This window comes from Pongo pygmaeus, chromosome 6 (assembly GCF_028885625.2).
Source record: "Pongo pygmaeus isolate AG05252 chromosome 6, NHGRI_mPonPyg2-v2.0_pri, whole genome shotgun sequence".
Lineage (NCBI taxonomy): Eukaryota > Metazoa > Chordata > Mammalia > Primates > Hominidae > Pongo > Pongo pygmaeus.
In genome coordinates, this window is record NC_072379.2 from 38,292,541 (window position 1) to 38,309,457 (window position 16,917).

The 16,917-nt window shown below is 39.2% G+C and overlaps 1 protein-coding gene across 1 annotated transcript in view; it reads right to left on the reverse strand.

Annotated features, from left to right (window-relative positions):
* The window catches only part of ABCA13 (ATP binding cassette subfamily A member 13), a 492,269-nt gene that overhangs the window by 309,276 nt on the left and 166,076 nt on the right, over positions 1 to 16,917 (reverse strand). Inside the window, exons 28-30 of the mRNA XM_054496702.2 lie at positions 14,798 to 14,911; positions 11,496 to 11,586; positions 265 to 441 (exon numbers count right to left, since the gene is read on the reverse strand). Coding sequence (XP_054352677.1) covers positions 265 to 441; positions 11,496 to 11,586; positions 14,798 to 14,911 — 382 coding nt within the window. The remainder of the gene's footprint in view (positions 1 to 264; positions 442 to 11,495; positions 11,587 to 14,797; positions 14,912 to 16,917) is intronic.

The window sequence follows — 16,917 nt, forward strand, 5'->3', positions numbered from 1 at the left end:
AGTAAATAGCATTGGTCCTAGGATGGTGAAAACGTTATTAGTCACTATGGCATAAGGTACAACTTTTCATTAACCAAGGCAAATATTTCTGCTTCATTTTATGTTTTATCTAAGGCAAATAGTTCTGCTTTATTTTATGTTTTATCTGGAAAGGATTTCTTTTCTTTCTGAGCTATCATAAGACACCTTTAGGGAGAAACTCCCAAAATGATAACTTACAGGAGTTGACATCTTGGTGAACATATTTTTTCATTGAGTACTTACTGGCCAAGAAGCTGTTCTCCTGCAAGAGTTCATGTGCTTTAGTCTCCAGGATGTCGACAGACTGCACAGCCTGGAAACGGTTCAGTGCCACGCAGGAAGAGAGATTGACCAAGATGCTGCCCAAGAAACGGAAGCGTCCAGCACCTGCATGTTTAAACATCTCATCCAGCAGCCCTCCTGAGGAAAGCGAACAGATTAGGACAGATCAACTTCTGTTTCCCCCCAGTGCTTACCACTCATATAGTGGAGATTGTGCAAATGAATTTGAAAATGAATATGAATTCTTCCACTAAAAAATTGCTCAAAAGGGTCAAATTTTGGTCATACGTGAAATTTGGCACTTACTTGCTGAGTGTAAACTCTCCCCTTTTATACGCATGCTCTGTAATACTGATACTCACGTGTACATGGAAAAAAAACAGTTAAAGCACAAAGGGTAATACAGCAGCCTAAGGAAACACAGTTGGAGACAACAGGATAAATAACAGAAGGAAAGTCTACATGTGATAGGAAAAGACCCTCTCACAGAGAGCTCAGGGGAAAAAAAAGTTCCAACCTGGAGTCAAGTAATTCTAAAAAATACATGCCTTCCCTGAGGCAGTCATTTTGGGAAAGTCATTTTATTACATTAATTTTGCAAAAGCCATTATCAACGAGCATGGACACTGAGGAAACCAAATCCTTGTATAGTCTTTGTCCTGGATCTGTGCATTCGAAACATAAATAGAGAAGCAGAGTAAAGTCGCAACACCTTGGCTATGAATGCTGACACCAAATATTTTCAGGGCAAAAGGCTGAGGATATCTCAGTATTTTCACTCTGGTTTCAGGAAGGAGCTGGAAAAACCAAATGATCTAGAGCAAGGCAGTGTGGGAATGCCCAGAATATGACCTCAAGAGGGAAAGCAGCAGGAAAGATGTATGGTGACAGACAGCAATCTATCCCTGGCCCTGTGTGCAGTCACTGCTTCCTGCTGGCCTTCCTGTATCTCACTGACCTCCTGAACACTCAACTTTCCAAATGACGTGAGCTGCTCCCTGTGCTCACTTCCACCCTCCATCAAAGCTTGGAGCCTACCTGCCATCCTGTGGGCATTTGGCCCCGGACATGGCAGCATCAGCACCCACTGACGGCTGCCTCTGCCTCTCATGCTTGCTTCCCTCCTCTACTGGTTTCCCTGCTCCCAGATCCTCCTTGCTTCCAAGGTTTCTGGATTAAGTCTGGGCTTTGCTTGCTTGGCACCCTGCCCATGTTTGAAAGGGGTGTTGGGGCTCTGTAAAGGGGGGCCAGCCCTGAATAAGAAATTACATGAAGATCCATCTCCATCATCCTGAGGTCTGTAGAAAAATCAGTTGACATGTCCTGGCCTCAACCTCTTCCCTGGTAAGGAAAGATTAGTTTCCATCTGCCAATTTCGGATGGATGAGAACATGTAAGCTTCCAAACAACATCAAGAAGTGTCGGGCTCCTTCTGCCCTTCATCCCCTCAACCTACATTGCACAGTTTCTCAAAGAAAAGACTGTTATTCATTATGCTGTAACTGCTGTTATTATGTTCCAGTAATTTACAGATCTCAGGCCAAGACATGAGTGTAAGGATTTGGGAAGGCTGGATTTCTGATAACTAAGCTTTTGCTAAATATCTACAATAATAGTGAAGTGTCATTGTATGAGTGTCAGTCTTGTGCCAGGTACAATTCTGAGCATTGTGTATTGTCTCACTGAATCCTTATATCCATAGGGAATTGTTAGTGGCATGCTCATTTTAAAATATAGGAATTAAGGCACAAAGAGTATAAGCAACCAGTAAGTTTCAAAACCGTGATTCAAATACATGCCATCTAGCTTTGGGGTCCACCTTCTTACAAATACACCAGGCTGCATTTATACTGAGTGGAACCATATGAAACTTCTACTTACTGTGTGTTAAAAATATTCAAACATCAGGAATTCCAGACAGCCCTGCCTAACACATAGTATAAGAATTACATGATCTGGAATTCAAAGAATTGGGTTCTTGATTCCACCAAATATTGTAGGGCCTTGAAAGAGCCAGTCTCTAAGCCTGAGATTTATCATCTATATTTTAGAAAGGATGAAAATCTTGGTACCATTTTCCAGAGAGAAATAAAAAATATAAAAAAGGCATAAAGCCATTTAGTAAAGAAGATCAATTAACTATTGCCATCAGAGCTCACACACACATCTCATAGAAATCCTCCTGTAATTCCCAATTTGGTAGAGCCTGAAGGCCTGGTTAAGTTAAGACCGTCAAACTGAATTCATAGAAGAATAAAACACGCTCATTGGAAAAATCAGTGAGAAGAAAATAGCTCAAGCCAGAGTTCTCAAATGGCGTCAATAGCACAAACATGTAATTGCACAGCAGTTTTCATTTCTCATTTAGTTTTATAGTCAACACTTTCTAAGGTTTAAGGCAGAAAAGGACCTTTGGCTGTTTGGATGACACAATCAAAGAGGAGCTAGAAGGATCCACAGCGTCAAGTTTTCTGCCTCAGAGTGTCATGAGTCCCCGGGGTTCCCCGACTGGGACACAGCATCTCAGAGTTCCTTGGAAAAGTTCTGAGCTTCTGAGCCACTGTAAGGCACACCAGTGAGGCCTTTCCCTCAGCAGTGACGTGGAAGGATTAGAGGGTGGCTAGCAGTCTAGTCCAGCCCACCTCACTCAACAAGAGGTCATGTGGCTTGGTTTAAAGAATTTATCTTGGCATGGTGCCCATTTGGCCTGGAGATAGGGACATAGGCTCTCCACCGTCTACTTGGCCTTGTGGACTATGGGTCAGATGGAGTTGGGTGCCTGCTCACCACCCCTCAGTGGGCATCTAAGGCTGAATAATCCTCGTCCTCTTTATGAAAGGGAAATGATAATCATCTGCTCAATGGTCTTTTTCCAAAGATGAAGTAGAATAATGTGTAACATGCTTGACACTGTGCCTGGCACATAGAGAGCACTCAATAACTATTTCCTAGTATCACAATTATTAATACACTATATAAAATTGTTTCCAGTAGAGGAGGAGATAAACTCCACTGCCTTTATCTTGCTTTAAGACTCCAATAACATTTCAGGTAGCACAGCACAAAGCAATGTCCTGTGTGGCAGGGGAATTTCCAGATTTCCAGCCCCACCTCCACCTAACCAAAATGAAACACTCAGCATCCCAATTTATGTGCTGTGGGAACACAGAGGGCCGGGGCTGGACAGCTGGCCTGGACTGGCTGATGCGGAGCCAGTGCTGACACCAGCAGTTCTTAACATTTCTTGTTTGTTCTCTCTATCTATTTCCTTCTTTAAGATGGCACCAAATTTCTGAACCAGCCCTTGGCTGGTGACTCCAGCATACTGTGCTGACAGTGCCTTGTTGCATTGCACTTCTCAAACTACTCCACCCAGGGAGGAGGGTGGATACAAGAGTGTGCAAGAAGAAGACAGGATCCTGGATGAGCCTTGAGAAGGTGAAAATTCCATGAAATAACTGATTTTTGTGTGTGAAAATGTTATATTGTACTAGTCTACTCATTTGTTTTAGTATATAAAATTATGTCTCATTTTCCCCAAAATGTTGCTGCAAAAGTGATTCCTTTGGACATTTCATCATGTTTACTCCACGATTTTCCATGGGCCCTGGAACACTGCCTAGTACCTGCTAGAAGCATTGAGGTATCAGGTTCTGGAGACACCAGTGCTGTGAAATGCTACTGTAGTGACTGGTATTTATGGGGTATGCAATGGCTGTGATGAAAACTCCCTTGAGGGTTCTTCTGATTTCTAAATAGTGTGGGTATGAGGCTAAACTTGGATATTCTTAGGGGCAATTATAGCCATGGGAGGCGTCAAAAAGCAAGACCCATGAAATACATGGGCTGGGGTAACCTGGTTTAGGAACATAGAAGTGGCATTGACCCCTGCTGTCACTGCTCCAGGAGTGCAGGTCACTGGTGCTTCAAAGCTGACAAGACATGGCTTTGCTCCCATGGCAATTGCACTATTTATCTTGTTTTACATTAGATAGTTATTTAATCTGTAAAAGTTTCACTTTCTTCATCTGTAGCATAAGAAAAGCAAAATTACCCATGAAATTGTTGTGAAAAGTAAATGTAGTTGAAGTTTATATATACACTGTAAACTGATTTACAATAAGTGATAACTATTATCATGTAACAGCTATAAGGAGAGAGAGAGGCTCCAACTAAATATCTTTAATTAAGTTTTCTGCATGAAAGTAAGCAGAACAACTAGAAAATAGAAAACCAAAAAGTATATTGTGCATTGTGGGGGGCTTTTTTTTTTAATGGAGAAGTGGAGATTGTTAAATTTCTCAGTGTAGGGCAAACTGGAGACATTTTTCTACTGTATCTATATGTTGCTGACCATTTGTTATTTGGAACAGGCTGCACTATAAGCTTGCCTAGTAAGCGTGGTTAGACAATTTAACTGCATAAAACAGCAGATGTTAAACACAGTGAAGAGTGACTTGGTCTCACTATAGTGTGACTTTCATTATCTTCCAGTAGCAGAATTGAAACTGCTTTGGAGAAGGCTTTAAGCTTTCTTATCATGCATATAATTGGGAGACATAGGTACATCTTACAGCCATGCATCACTTAATCATGAGGACGCATTCTGAGAAATGCGGCATAAAAAGGCAGCATTAGGCAATTTCATCACGTATGAACATCACAGAGTGGACTTATACAATCCTAGATGGTACAGCCTACTGCACACCTAGCTGTATAGCACAGCCTATTGCTCCCAGGCTACAAATCTGCATAGAATGTTATTGTACTGAATGCTGTAGGCAATTGTAACATGATGGTAAGGATTTGTTTATCTAAACATATCTAAACATAGAAAAGGTATAATAAAAACATGATATGAAAGATTTTATATGGTATTAAATGATACACTTAGATTGAGTACTCACCAATAAAGCTTGCAGGCTGTAAGTTGCTCTGATGAGGCAGTGAGCGGTGAGTGAATGTGAAGGCCTAGGACATTACCGTACACTTTATAAACTTTATACACTTTGTAAACACTGTATACTTAAGCTACACTACATTAAGCTACACTAAATTTATTTTTTAAATTTTTCTTCAAAAATAAATTAACCTTAGATTACTGTAACTTTATACCTCATAAACTTTTTAGTTTTTTAACTTTTTGACCCTTATGTAATCATACTTAGCTTAAAATACAAAATACATTGTACAGCTGTACAAAAATATTTTCTTTATATCCTTATTCTATGAGTTAGCTTGTTTTTATTTTTAGGGTTTTTTTTTCTTTTTAAATTTTTTTGTTAAAAACTAACTCACAAAACCACATATTAGCCTAGGCCTACACAGGGTCATTATCATCAATATCACTTTTTTCCACCTCCACCTCTTGTCCCACTGGAAAGAGGTTTTCAGGGCACTAACACACGCAGAGCTGTCATCTCTTGTGCTAGCAATGGATTTTTCTGGATACCTCCTGAGGGACCTACTTGAGGCTGCTTTACACTTAACTCATAAATATATATATGAAGTACACTCCAAATTGAATTAAACATATACACCAATAATAACGGTAGTTTATTATGATGACCAAGTATTACGTGCTGTACATAATTGTGTGTGCTAAACTTTTATATGATTGGCAGTACAGTAGGTTTGTTTACACCAACTTCCCCACAAACAGGTGAGTAATGTGTTGTTCTACAATGTGATGACAGATACAAAGTTACTAGGCAGTAGGAATTTTCAGCTCATTATGACCTTATAGGAACATCATCATGTATGCAGATCAATGTTGACTAAAACGTTATTATGTGGCATTAATTACAACTTAGAAAAGCAGCTCCACACAAAAACTCTTAGGTCTTAGGACACCGGGCAGATCTCCCTCCTCTGGGAGGAAAGAAGCAGTATGTTTGTTGGGTAGTAGTTCCTACACAATGGACTAGATATAATAAAAATAAAATGTGGTCTAGTATTAACTGCATGTTCCATCACTTTGGAGACCTTGAGTATGCTCCCCAACCTAAATGATGAGGGCACTGCTATGAGAGAAAGATGGATTACAGAGGACAGGACATGAATGGGCGAAGCCTCTGGTGAGAGTCCTAGAATCACAGCTCTTATTGGGTTGCTTCATCTCACAATATATAGGAAAAATGAGCCAAGAAAAACACATAGGGCCCATGGAACAAGAGGCGTGGTAAACAAACACAGGCTACTTTAAGTCTGAAAGGGCAAAAACAGTACTGAGGTTCACATATAGGTGGATATAAAACAACATAGTATAAAATTCTACACTAATGTGGGGCCAAGCTCCAGATAATAATACAAGTTAACGATTGTTCCCCATTCAATGTATATACCTGAGGACCCTAGACATGGCAGGCATCAGCCAAAACAGACCAGAGGATTTGACATTCCAATGTGTCTCCTGCTGAAATTTGTTTTCAAGAAGTGACTCCATCTTATTGCTCTAAATGAGAGTTTCTCAACCTAGGCCCTACAGACACTTTGGGCCCATAGTTCCTTGCTGTGGAGGGCTGTTCTGTGCAGTGTAGGATGTTTAGCAGTACCCCTAGCCTCTACCTGTTAGGTGGCAGTAGCTGTGACCAGATGTGACAACCAAAAATATCTCCAGACATAACCACACATCCCTTGGAGGACAAAATCATCCTCAGTTGAGAACTACTCACGTGAACTGAGTCACAATAACTTCTACTCACCAAAACACTTTCAGTCTGGTTTTAATGCCTCACTCATAATGTCACCAAACATTTAAGTGAACCCTCCAACATGAAAGAGAGAATTCAAAATAAACAAATGGAAAACAGTAATAGTAATTTTTAAATAAACTAAAGTTAAAATAGCATTATTTTTATAGAGAGGTAAAAATATCAAAGAAACGATGACAAGAAAACTCCCCTTAATTGAAGAGCCATCGTCTTCAGATTGAAAGGCCATATTGAGGAAACCCCCACTTAGTGTAATGGAGGACAACATGGGGCAGAGGAAGTTTCCTTCCAAGAACAACCAGAAAATATGAATGGCCTTTAAAAAATATATACAAAGACTTTAGTTTAAAAGTTTAAAAAAGTCTACACATTGGGTACAGCGTACACTGCTCAGGTGATGGCTGCGCTAAAATCTCAGAAAGCACCACTAAAGAACTTATCCATGTAACCAACCACCACCTGCTCCCCAAAACCCTACTGAAATTTAAAAAAAAAAAAAGAAAATCTATATAAAGACTTTAAAGAGCTACCAAGGCAGCAAAAGCTCAAAGGTCAGAGATGCAAGAGAAAAGAGAACCTTGGGAAGCCTGGTATTTGGTCCTGCCAAAAACTGAGAGGCTGAGTCTCCAGTGGTCCACGGGACTTTGAGCTCTGGATCTACACGGGCCCTAATCGATATCAGCTTTATAGGTGAGATCCCCACCCCACCCAAATAGGGCATCTATCCAGGAGTACAGGAAACTGGAAATTTCACTACTAAGGCTGGAGTCTACCTCCATCAATCCACTCCATCCCCAACTGGATTAGGAAAACATGGCCCTGCCCTAGCTCTCTGCCAGAAGTAGGAAAATAATGTTATGTAGAGGAATATAGCACTATCAGAAGACTCAAATTTATTTCTACAATTTTCCATTTATAATGTCTGGTTTCAATTTTTTTAATCCTTAATATTCCTGGAGACAAGACAACAAAAACAACCAAAAAAACAAGAGAAAAATAGACTTAAAAAATACCCACAAAAGACAAGTATTAAAGCTCACAAACATGCATTTCCAAAATGTGAGTATTGTGTCCAAAATTAGACGAAAATAGATTTTCACCAGAGAGCTAAAAACTATTTTAAAATAATAAAATTTAAATTTTAAGTGGAAAATGCAACAACTGAAATGAAGAACTTCATTGGTATATTTAATAGCAGATTAGACCCAGCTGAAGGGAGAATTTGTCGATTAAAAAACTAGTAAGAAAAGAAATCACAAACTGAAGTATAAAGAGAAAATAGGTTAGATTATATAGAAAAGGATATAAGAAGCATTGAACACTGTGAAAAGTTTTCATCGTGTTTAGATAGAGTTGCAGAGGAAAGCAGAGAGAGAAGTGGTCAGAAGCAATGCTTCAAAAGATAGTAGCCAAGACTTTCCCCAAATGTAAGATATTTGGCCACTGATTCAAGAAATGTTACAGAGCCAAAAGAGGATTCTCATAAGAAACCATACCTAAGTAAGTCACAGAAAAACTTCTGGAAAGAAATAAAGAAGTAAAAGAAGGGGGAGAGGCTGGAAGGAAGATAATTTAAATACAAACAAAGGAAAATATAAATGTCTCAAACAAGTCCTCAATAGAAAATACAATACAGCCTTAAAGTATATAAAGCCTAAGTATATAAAGTATATAAAGCCTAAGTATATAAAGCCTAAGTGGATGGAACCTCGAGGAGAAACATGTAAACACACACCTCTTAAGAGCTGATGGAACAATGAAGACAGTGAGGATGCTCAAGACGACACTCAACAATATAGGAACCAAAACTGACCCTGTGTGCAAGGATTGAGTGAGTCTCCATAAATGTTAAACAAATGAAATCATATTAGCAAAGTACATTCTCTGACCACTGTGAAGTAAAGCCGAAGTCATTAACCCAAAGATAAATAAATAATACCAAATATTTAGAAATTAAGCTACAGACTTTCAAATAACCTAAAGGTGAAAAAAAAGGAAATTACACCACATGTTTAAAATATGTTTAATTGAATGAGAGTGAAAATACAAGATATCAAAACTAGTGAGATGCAGTTAAGGTAATGCCAGAGGGAAGTGTCTAGTGATGAGTGTATATATATATATATATACACACACACACATATATACACATATATATACACACATATATATACACATATATACACATATGTATACACATATATATACACACATATATATACACACATATATATACACATATATACACATATATATACACACACATATATATACACACATATATATATATCAGAAAAGAAGACAAGGTGGACGTCAATAATATAAGTATTCATCTCAAGAAGTTACCAAACACACACACATACACACACACAGGTTAAAAGGATAAAACCAATAGACAGCAGAAATCAATGAAATCAAATGAAATATAAAATAAATAAGCAAGGCCAAAAACAGTGAGTTTTTTTTAAGACTAATAAAAATTGATAACCCTCTGACAAGACTGATTAAAAGCAAAAAGGAGAGAGAAAAGAGATACAAAATTATTGGTAATGAAATAGGGGATATTTCCACATATCATTCAGATGTAATTTTACTTTACTGAGTAAAATCACTCAGGAATTTTTTCTCTCATTCTCTTTTTCGGGATGACACTGATTAATATGAACCCACAAAACATGACAACAAAACAAAAATGAGGACCTAGAGCCCAGGAATCATGGTATCCACCCCAGGAGAGCAGAGCAGAGAATTCCTAGGAAAGCAGCCAGGTGCTGGCAGGAGCAGGCAGCCTGCCCAGGAGGAGCGTGGTAGGGGGTCTGGGTGGCGTCTGCACAGACAAAAGGACTCAACATAAAGGTGATGTGTTGGCACACAGGAGGTGGGAGCAATGGAGAACAAGTGTTTCATGTAGTAGCAAGAGAGCATGAAACTCTAGGAAAAGGGAAACATGGTAAATAAGGGAATACCATTATAATGCATAGCCTGACTCTGCACTGAACAACATTTACCTCCTCATACTGTTTTATGACAACTAAAATGGTCATATTACCATAGTGGGAGCAACTGATCAGGGAAATGATGTAGTACAAAACTAAATCTGCATCTTTCAGAACAGGAAATCAATTGATAATTCCTGTAACAAATAAATCAAGAAATACTGCCATAGGTGTATCAGTTAGAAATATAAGGACCAATCCCAAAGAAATTCCTAAGTAATTTTAAATTCATGCTATGGAGTGAAATGGAAGGCAGAACTAGATGAAGGGACTTTTTCTTAGTAACAGTCAATATTTATGGATATGAAAGACTTTTATAATAATCTTAATTTTTGAATAGGAAAACCTATTCAAAAGTAGTGTTGGCTAAGCAGCAACGTGTTGAACAAACGTGGCTTAGGTACGATTCACACTCTAAGACATCTGCATAAACACTAGCACCACGGTAGATGCAAACTCAGGAGACATCTGTGTTACACACAAGAAATCCCTCAGACCCATGTCAGTCCTTGGTTCCAGCAACAGAAGATGGGGACACTGTTATTATAAGCTTTCCAGTGCTACTTCTTCTTTTAAAGATGTTTTAATTAATTGAAAAAATTATGTAACACATTTAAAATATGAAACATTTTAAAATATGATTAACCTTTCTGAAGTAAAATATTAAGTATTATATTCACCAGAAATTTTTTTAAAGCGAAGTATTATATTATGCCGAATAAAATGTCTTGCCTTCCTCTAACTTTCATATGTAAGGCAGATCCGAAACCCTTTCCCATGTACAAGCAGAGTGTGAGGGAGCCAGGGACCTGGAACAGCCTGACACCCATCCTTCCTCTGACTCCAGGTCCCCACCAACTGGGTTAGGCTCCTGAGAGCTTCCCTGGCAGGGCCCTGATTGCTGATTTTGCCACAGTGTTGCAGTTTCTAAGCATGGTCATCTTCTCTGCACTGCATGGTGGAACAGGAATATTTTATGCCCCTCTATGCATTATTTCATGGGACTGGTTCTCCTCGTGTGTCCAGCAAATGTTTGTTAAACACCTAAATGAATTCACAGATTCATCAGTTTCAGAGGTACAATAAATGTTTACTGATAGGTAATGTTTTTATCTGAGCTTCCCATTTTCAAATCCATCCCATGGCTTTCAAGTTTTTTAACTCAATAATAATAATAATTTCTTTTATAAACTTGTTTTGTAATTCACAATTCTTGTATTTGAATCAGAAAACTTCCTTTTTAACTAGGTTGTTTACTAGTTCAGTCCTGAATCAGTGAATCAAAAAAACTTCAGGCATGAACAAACTTTGGGGTGTGTTTAGTTTAAGCCCTTCAGGATCCAGATAAGAAAATAGAAACTGAGAGAGGAAAAGGGACTTGCTGGAAGTCACCTAGCAACGTCATGGCCCAAGGGGGAGGACCCACCCAACTGGCAGAGCCATTTGGGCAAAAGAACACTACTATGCCCATCAGCACACTTACCGTATGTCTGGAGTTTTTCAGTAAGTTTGTCTACATCAATGTGCAACTGGTTTTCTACAAAGTTTCTCACAAATTTGTTTCTCAGGGCCTCCTAAAGAAAAATAATATAGCTTAACAGAAATAATTGCATTATTTCATAGTATTGAATAATACTTATCAGACTTATACAAAGTTTCATTACAAAGGAACAAGGCACATAAACTGAATCCACTTAAAAGAAGTTTTTTTTTCTTGTTTTTTTTTCCTTTTCTTTCTTTTTCTTTTCCTTTATTTATTTATTTATTTATTTATTATTATACTTTAGGTTTTAGGGTACCTGTGCGCAATGTGCAGGTTAGTTACATATGTATACATGTGCCATGCTGGTGCGCTGCACCCACTAACTCGTCATCTAGCATTAGGTATATCTCCCAGTGCTATCCCTCCCCCCTCCCCCACCCCACAACAGTCCCCAGAGTGTGATGTTCCCCTTCCTGTGTCCATGTGTTCTCATTGTGCAATTCCCACCTATGAGTGAGAATATGCGGTGTTTGGTTTTTTGTTCTTGCGATAGTTTACTGAGAATGATGATTTCCAATTTCATCCATGTCCCTACAAAGGACATGAACTCATCATTTTTTATGAACAGGATAACATCTTATTAGGACCTTACCTTGAAAAACAAAATCAACAATTATGAAAATTTATGTTGTAGTTGTAATTATGTATTAATACTAAAAACAAAGAATGAATGACGTGGTTTGTTTTTGGCAAAATTTTCTAACGAACCTTTATATGAACCTTTCTATAAGATTCTTTCCTTTCGGTTGCATGGCCTTCCCCACCAGTTATAAAGAGAGGGTCATCGTTATGAAAACTCTGAGGGAGGATTTCAGAATTTCCCAAACCCTCTCTCAATGTTTGGCTATTCATCTTCGGAAGCATCTTTCATTGCTTCATCTGTACCATTCTTCTCTCATTACTATTGATGGTTGTGACTTTGCCTCATTTGTCAATGATTGGAGACAAATTGTTTACTGTGGCGAGTTCTCCAAGATTTTTTCATCAACTTCATGACATCTTGCCCCTTTATTTTGCCATTGATATCCATGTACTTGCATTGCACTGCTCGACACTTACAACATACAACAACCAACAAGAAGCTGAGAGGGAAAGATACTGATGTATCCAGGCTCTGCCTCAGGATCAATGACTGGGGATTAATTTTGGAATTTGCCAATTTCTTGGAGAATATTTGTACACTATCCAGATTTTGGTCCAGCACATAACCTAATAACACCGGAGCGCCATATAGGAATTCTCAAATAACATGTACCCTTTGTAATTAGCTCTTTTATTTCTCACATTCACCTTATTACATGTGATGGTTTTAACTAATCTTGTCTAAGGATAACAAGGTTTTATTATGAAAGTTTGGTGTTTGGTTTTCTTTTTTGGAATCTTATTTATCTTCCTTCACTGGACATTCGCTATTTGCCAGTCAATGTGCAGGGTAGTTATTATGCATCTTGTCATTTAATCTCAACAACATCCCCACGAGGTTACTGTTGTCTTTTACTGATGGAATAGGGAAGCAGAGCAAAGTTAGGGCTTTACCCAGAGGCTCTAACCACTCTGTCTAGTGGCAGAACGAGGCCTGGAACATAGACATTGACTACTACGAACCCAAGGCACTGTGAGTTCCATTGAGCATGATCCCAAAGCTAAGAAATAGAGGAACAATTTATGCCATCTTATCCTATGGAAGATAAGTTCTTCAACTGGTTGAACATGTGACTTTGATTTCTGACATGGCTACTTAGTAAGTAGTACTCAGGTACACCATAGACTTCACAAGGAGCTGCCCAATTTTTGAGGCCGAGTTAGGCACTGTTTTATGTTCTCCTAGATCTTCGTACATTCTCAACTTGGTGCTTATAATATTGCATGAGATTATATATAGTTGCAGCAGAGACCTTATCTAGTCTAAAATACTATCTGTCCCATTAACTGCAAAGGTTTGCTGATGTCTGTATTAACTAATTAATCTATGCACAAACAAATTAAAGAAGATTACAATACTAGCTAATACATATGGCCATGGTCGCTGTGAGAATGAACATCGCAGACCTCCAACTACAGGAAACAGAAAGGCAGGGTCCACTGCTGCACTCTGAATCCATGGCACTTTGCCTTGAGGCCACGCCTCCCATGGTCTGTCCCTCACCAATGATCACCACATCAGGCCCACTCCCAGGAGCCACAGGACTCCACTGACATGGGACCCCTACCTTGATAACTGACTTTAGCTCTGTGACTCCCTCTCAGCCTTATCTGATTTCCATTAAATTGCAGGGCCCACCAGGATGCTTCCACCCAACCCTCTCTTTCTCTCCTTTCCTCAGGGTCAGACTTGCATCACCATTGACAACCTTGCTTCCAACCTGTCTAGCTTCTTCTTCCTTTCCTCAGCAGCCATTTCCCAAAATAAAATTATTGCACATGTAATCCTGTCTTGGCATCTGCTTCTTGGAAAACTCAGACTCACACAGTAGCATTTTCTCTGTGTCAAAACCTATTCCAAGGGCTCCATGTATCCTGACCCATTTATACCTCATAACTACTATCGCTTCCTCATTTCTCAGGGAAGAAACCCAAGGTACAGAGAATTTCAGTGACTAGTCCAAGATCACAAAACTGGTGGCAGGGGTTGAGCTGGGAATCAAACTCAAATGATTCTGGCTCCTGAGTCCATACTCTGAACTACTTACCTGGTGGTTAATAAAAAAACTAAACATGAATTAAAATGCAGGCATATTTTCTCATCCTATCAGAGTTAAGGTAAGTTGAAGCTACACAAATGCCCAAAAAATTATTAGGTGATCTACCTGAATTAAAGTTTTACATTAATGATTGTTAGGCTGTAATGGAGTTAGGCCATTCTAAACTGTAAGTCGTTCCTTTTTAAAGTATTAAGTTGTCAATACAGAATATGCAGAAATGATCATTGATTGTTGAATAGACCTGAATTCAAAAATATGCAAACAGTCTAAAAAGCATTAAGCTTAATATAGAATTTAAAGAAAAGGTTACTATTAACAAATTATTAATCATTCTCACAATGATACCATCTTGCATGGGTAAAATACTAAAAATTCACAAAAAGTTTTCACACATCTCTAATTTTATGTCAATTATATGAGTCAACTAGAACCACTATGCCTGATGTGACTCTGTAGAATCTTCTACAGGGCAGCCCTGATGTCTCGGACAGGCCCTAGCAGTAGCTCCCCATCCCTCGGTGGCAAAGACCAACCACTCACCTGCAGCTGGTTGAACATCTGGTCACTTCCACTTCTCTGGAAAAGGCTGGACATTTCCAGCAGTGTTTCTGATAAAGTTTTTAGTTTGTCCACAATATAAAAGGTGTAATTAGCCTGCAAAATGAAGCATATTTGGATATGTCTCTGATTCAGCTGTTATATTAAGATAAATCTTCCAACAAGGACTGTATATGACGTGGCCACCAGAGCAAAGATCTGCCTGCAGGCCAGCTAATGCCTTCCTCAATAACATGAAAAGTTCCAATGCCCTCATGTCGCAGGTGAGTCCTCTGAGACCTCTCTCCTTGACTCTGTCCATCCAGGGGCTACCTGCCTGTTCACTGCTGTCTCACCAGTGTTAGAGTCACTGCTGGGTACAGCATATATCCCCAGTATATATTGACGAAATTAATCAATGTTTGCCCACATTTCTTCCTCAAAAATACATTCTCAACTAATACTTACTTGTTTTATGGTACCCAACACTACTGAGGATAGAATAAAATTGGTATATTTTTTCATTTATTGCTACTGGTAGAGTACACTGGCATAAGACTTTTATAAAATAATTTGGTATCAGAAAAACACAGTCACGGATCCATAAAACATGCACATGCTTTACTCTCTCAAGATAAAAGGACTCTATCCTAAGGAAATAGTTTAAATAAAATATAAAGTTATTTCCATGAAGATGTCTATTGCAATATTACTACATTTAATACTGAAAATAGTCGAAATGCCAAAGGGACAATGTTTAAGGAGGGTTTCAGAGTCTAACCACATCTCCCTAGGGTCACTAGGAGACCCTCACAGTGGCACAGGAGCTGAAAAGCAGCCAGCGCAGCAAACAGAGAAAAACTTTGAACTCTCAGCTTCAGCCTTCAATAAAAATAGGGATAGAGGCCGGGAGTGGTTGCTCACACCTGTAATCCCAGCACTTTGGAAGGCCGAGACGGGTGGCTCATGAGGTCAGGAGATTGAGACCATCCTGGCTAACACAATGAAACCCCATCTCTGCTAAAAAATACAAAAAATTAGCCAGGCACAGTGGCAGGCATCTGTAATCCCAGCTACTCGGGAGGCTGAGGCAGGAGAATGGCATAAACCCGGGAGATGGAGCTTGCAGTGAGCCAAGATTGCGCCACTGCGCTCCAGCCTGGACGACAGAGCAAGACTCCATCTAAAAAAAAAAAAAAAAATAGGGATAGAGATTTTTGTAAGTATTAAGACAAATTAGTATTCCAATACCTTGGCACCAGGCCTGGCACATAGCGAATACTCAGTAAACGCCAGCTATACTAACCAAAAATGCATACAGATATGCAAAGGTTGAATGACATTATTAATGCAACACATGTAGAAGATCTGTAAAATATTTAAAAACTACAAATAGAGAATACACACACACACACACACACACATTAAAATCCCCAGCCAAAATACCTCACATTTCTAACATTCTAGTAACAGAAGGCAGCCAAGCTGCCCCTGCAACACCAACAGGGGTATCAGCTAGGATGACACTGATAATGAACAGCCAGGGAAATGGTTGTTCTTCCCCAGAGGGTAGAGGAACCACGACAAGCACCCAAGAGACAAGGCAAGGAGTATTCCACAATATCAAGTGACCTGGCCTGGAAACACTGGCTGCCCCACAGCAGTATGGCTCCTGATGCAACAAAGACCTGGGCTCCTAAGAAGTCCCCTTCTTCTCCAACTTCTGGAGGCTCCATCTCCCCAACATGGAGGCAGCTGGACTGGAGAAATCTCACCTGTCCTTTCATATGGCAGCATCAGGGAGTCCCAGATGCATCAGATAAACCAAAATTAAACTCTTTTTTTTTTTTTTTTTAATCACATTTTTTTTTCTTTTATTATTATTATTATTATTATTATACTTTAGGTTTTATGGTACATGTGCGCAATGTGCAGGTAAGTTACATATGTATACATGTGCCATGCTGGTGCACTGCACCCACCAACTCGTCATCTAGCATTAGGTATATCTCCCAATGCTATCCCTCCCCCCTCCCCCCACCCCACAACAGTCCCCGAAGTGTGATGTTCCCCTTCCTGTGTCCATGTGTTCTCATTGTTCAATTCCCACCTATGAGTGAGAA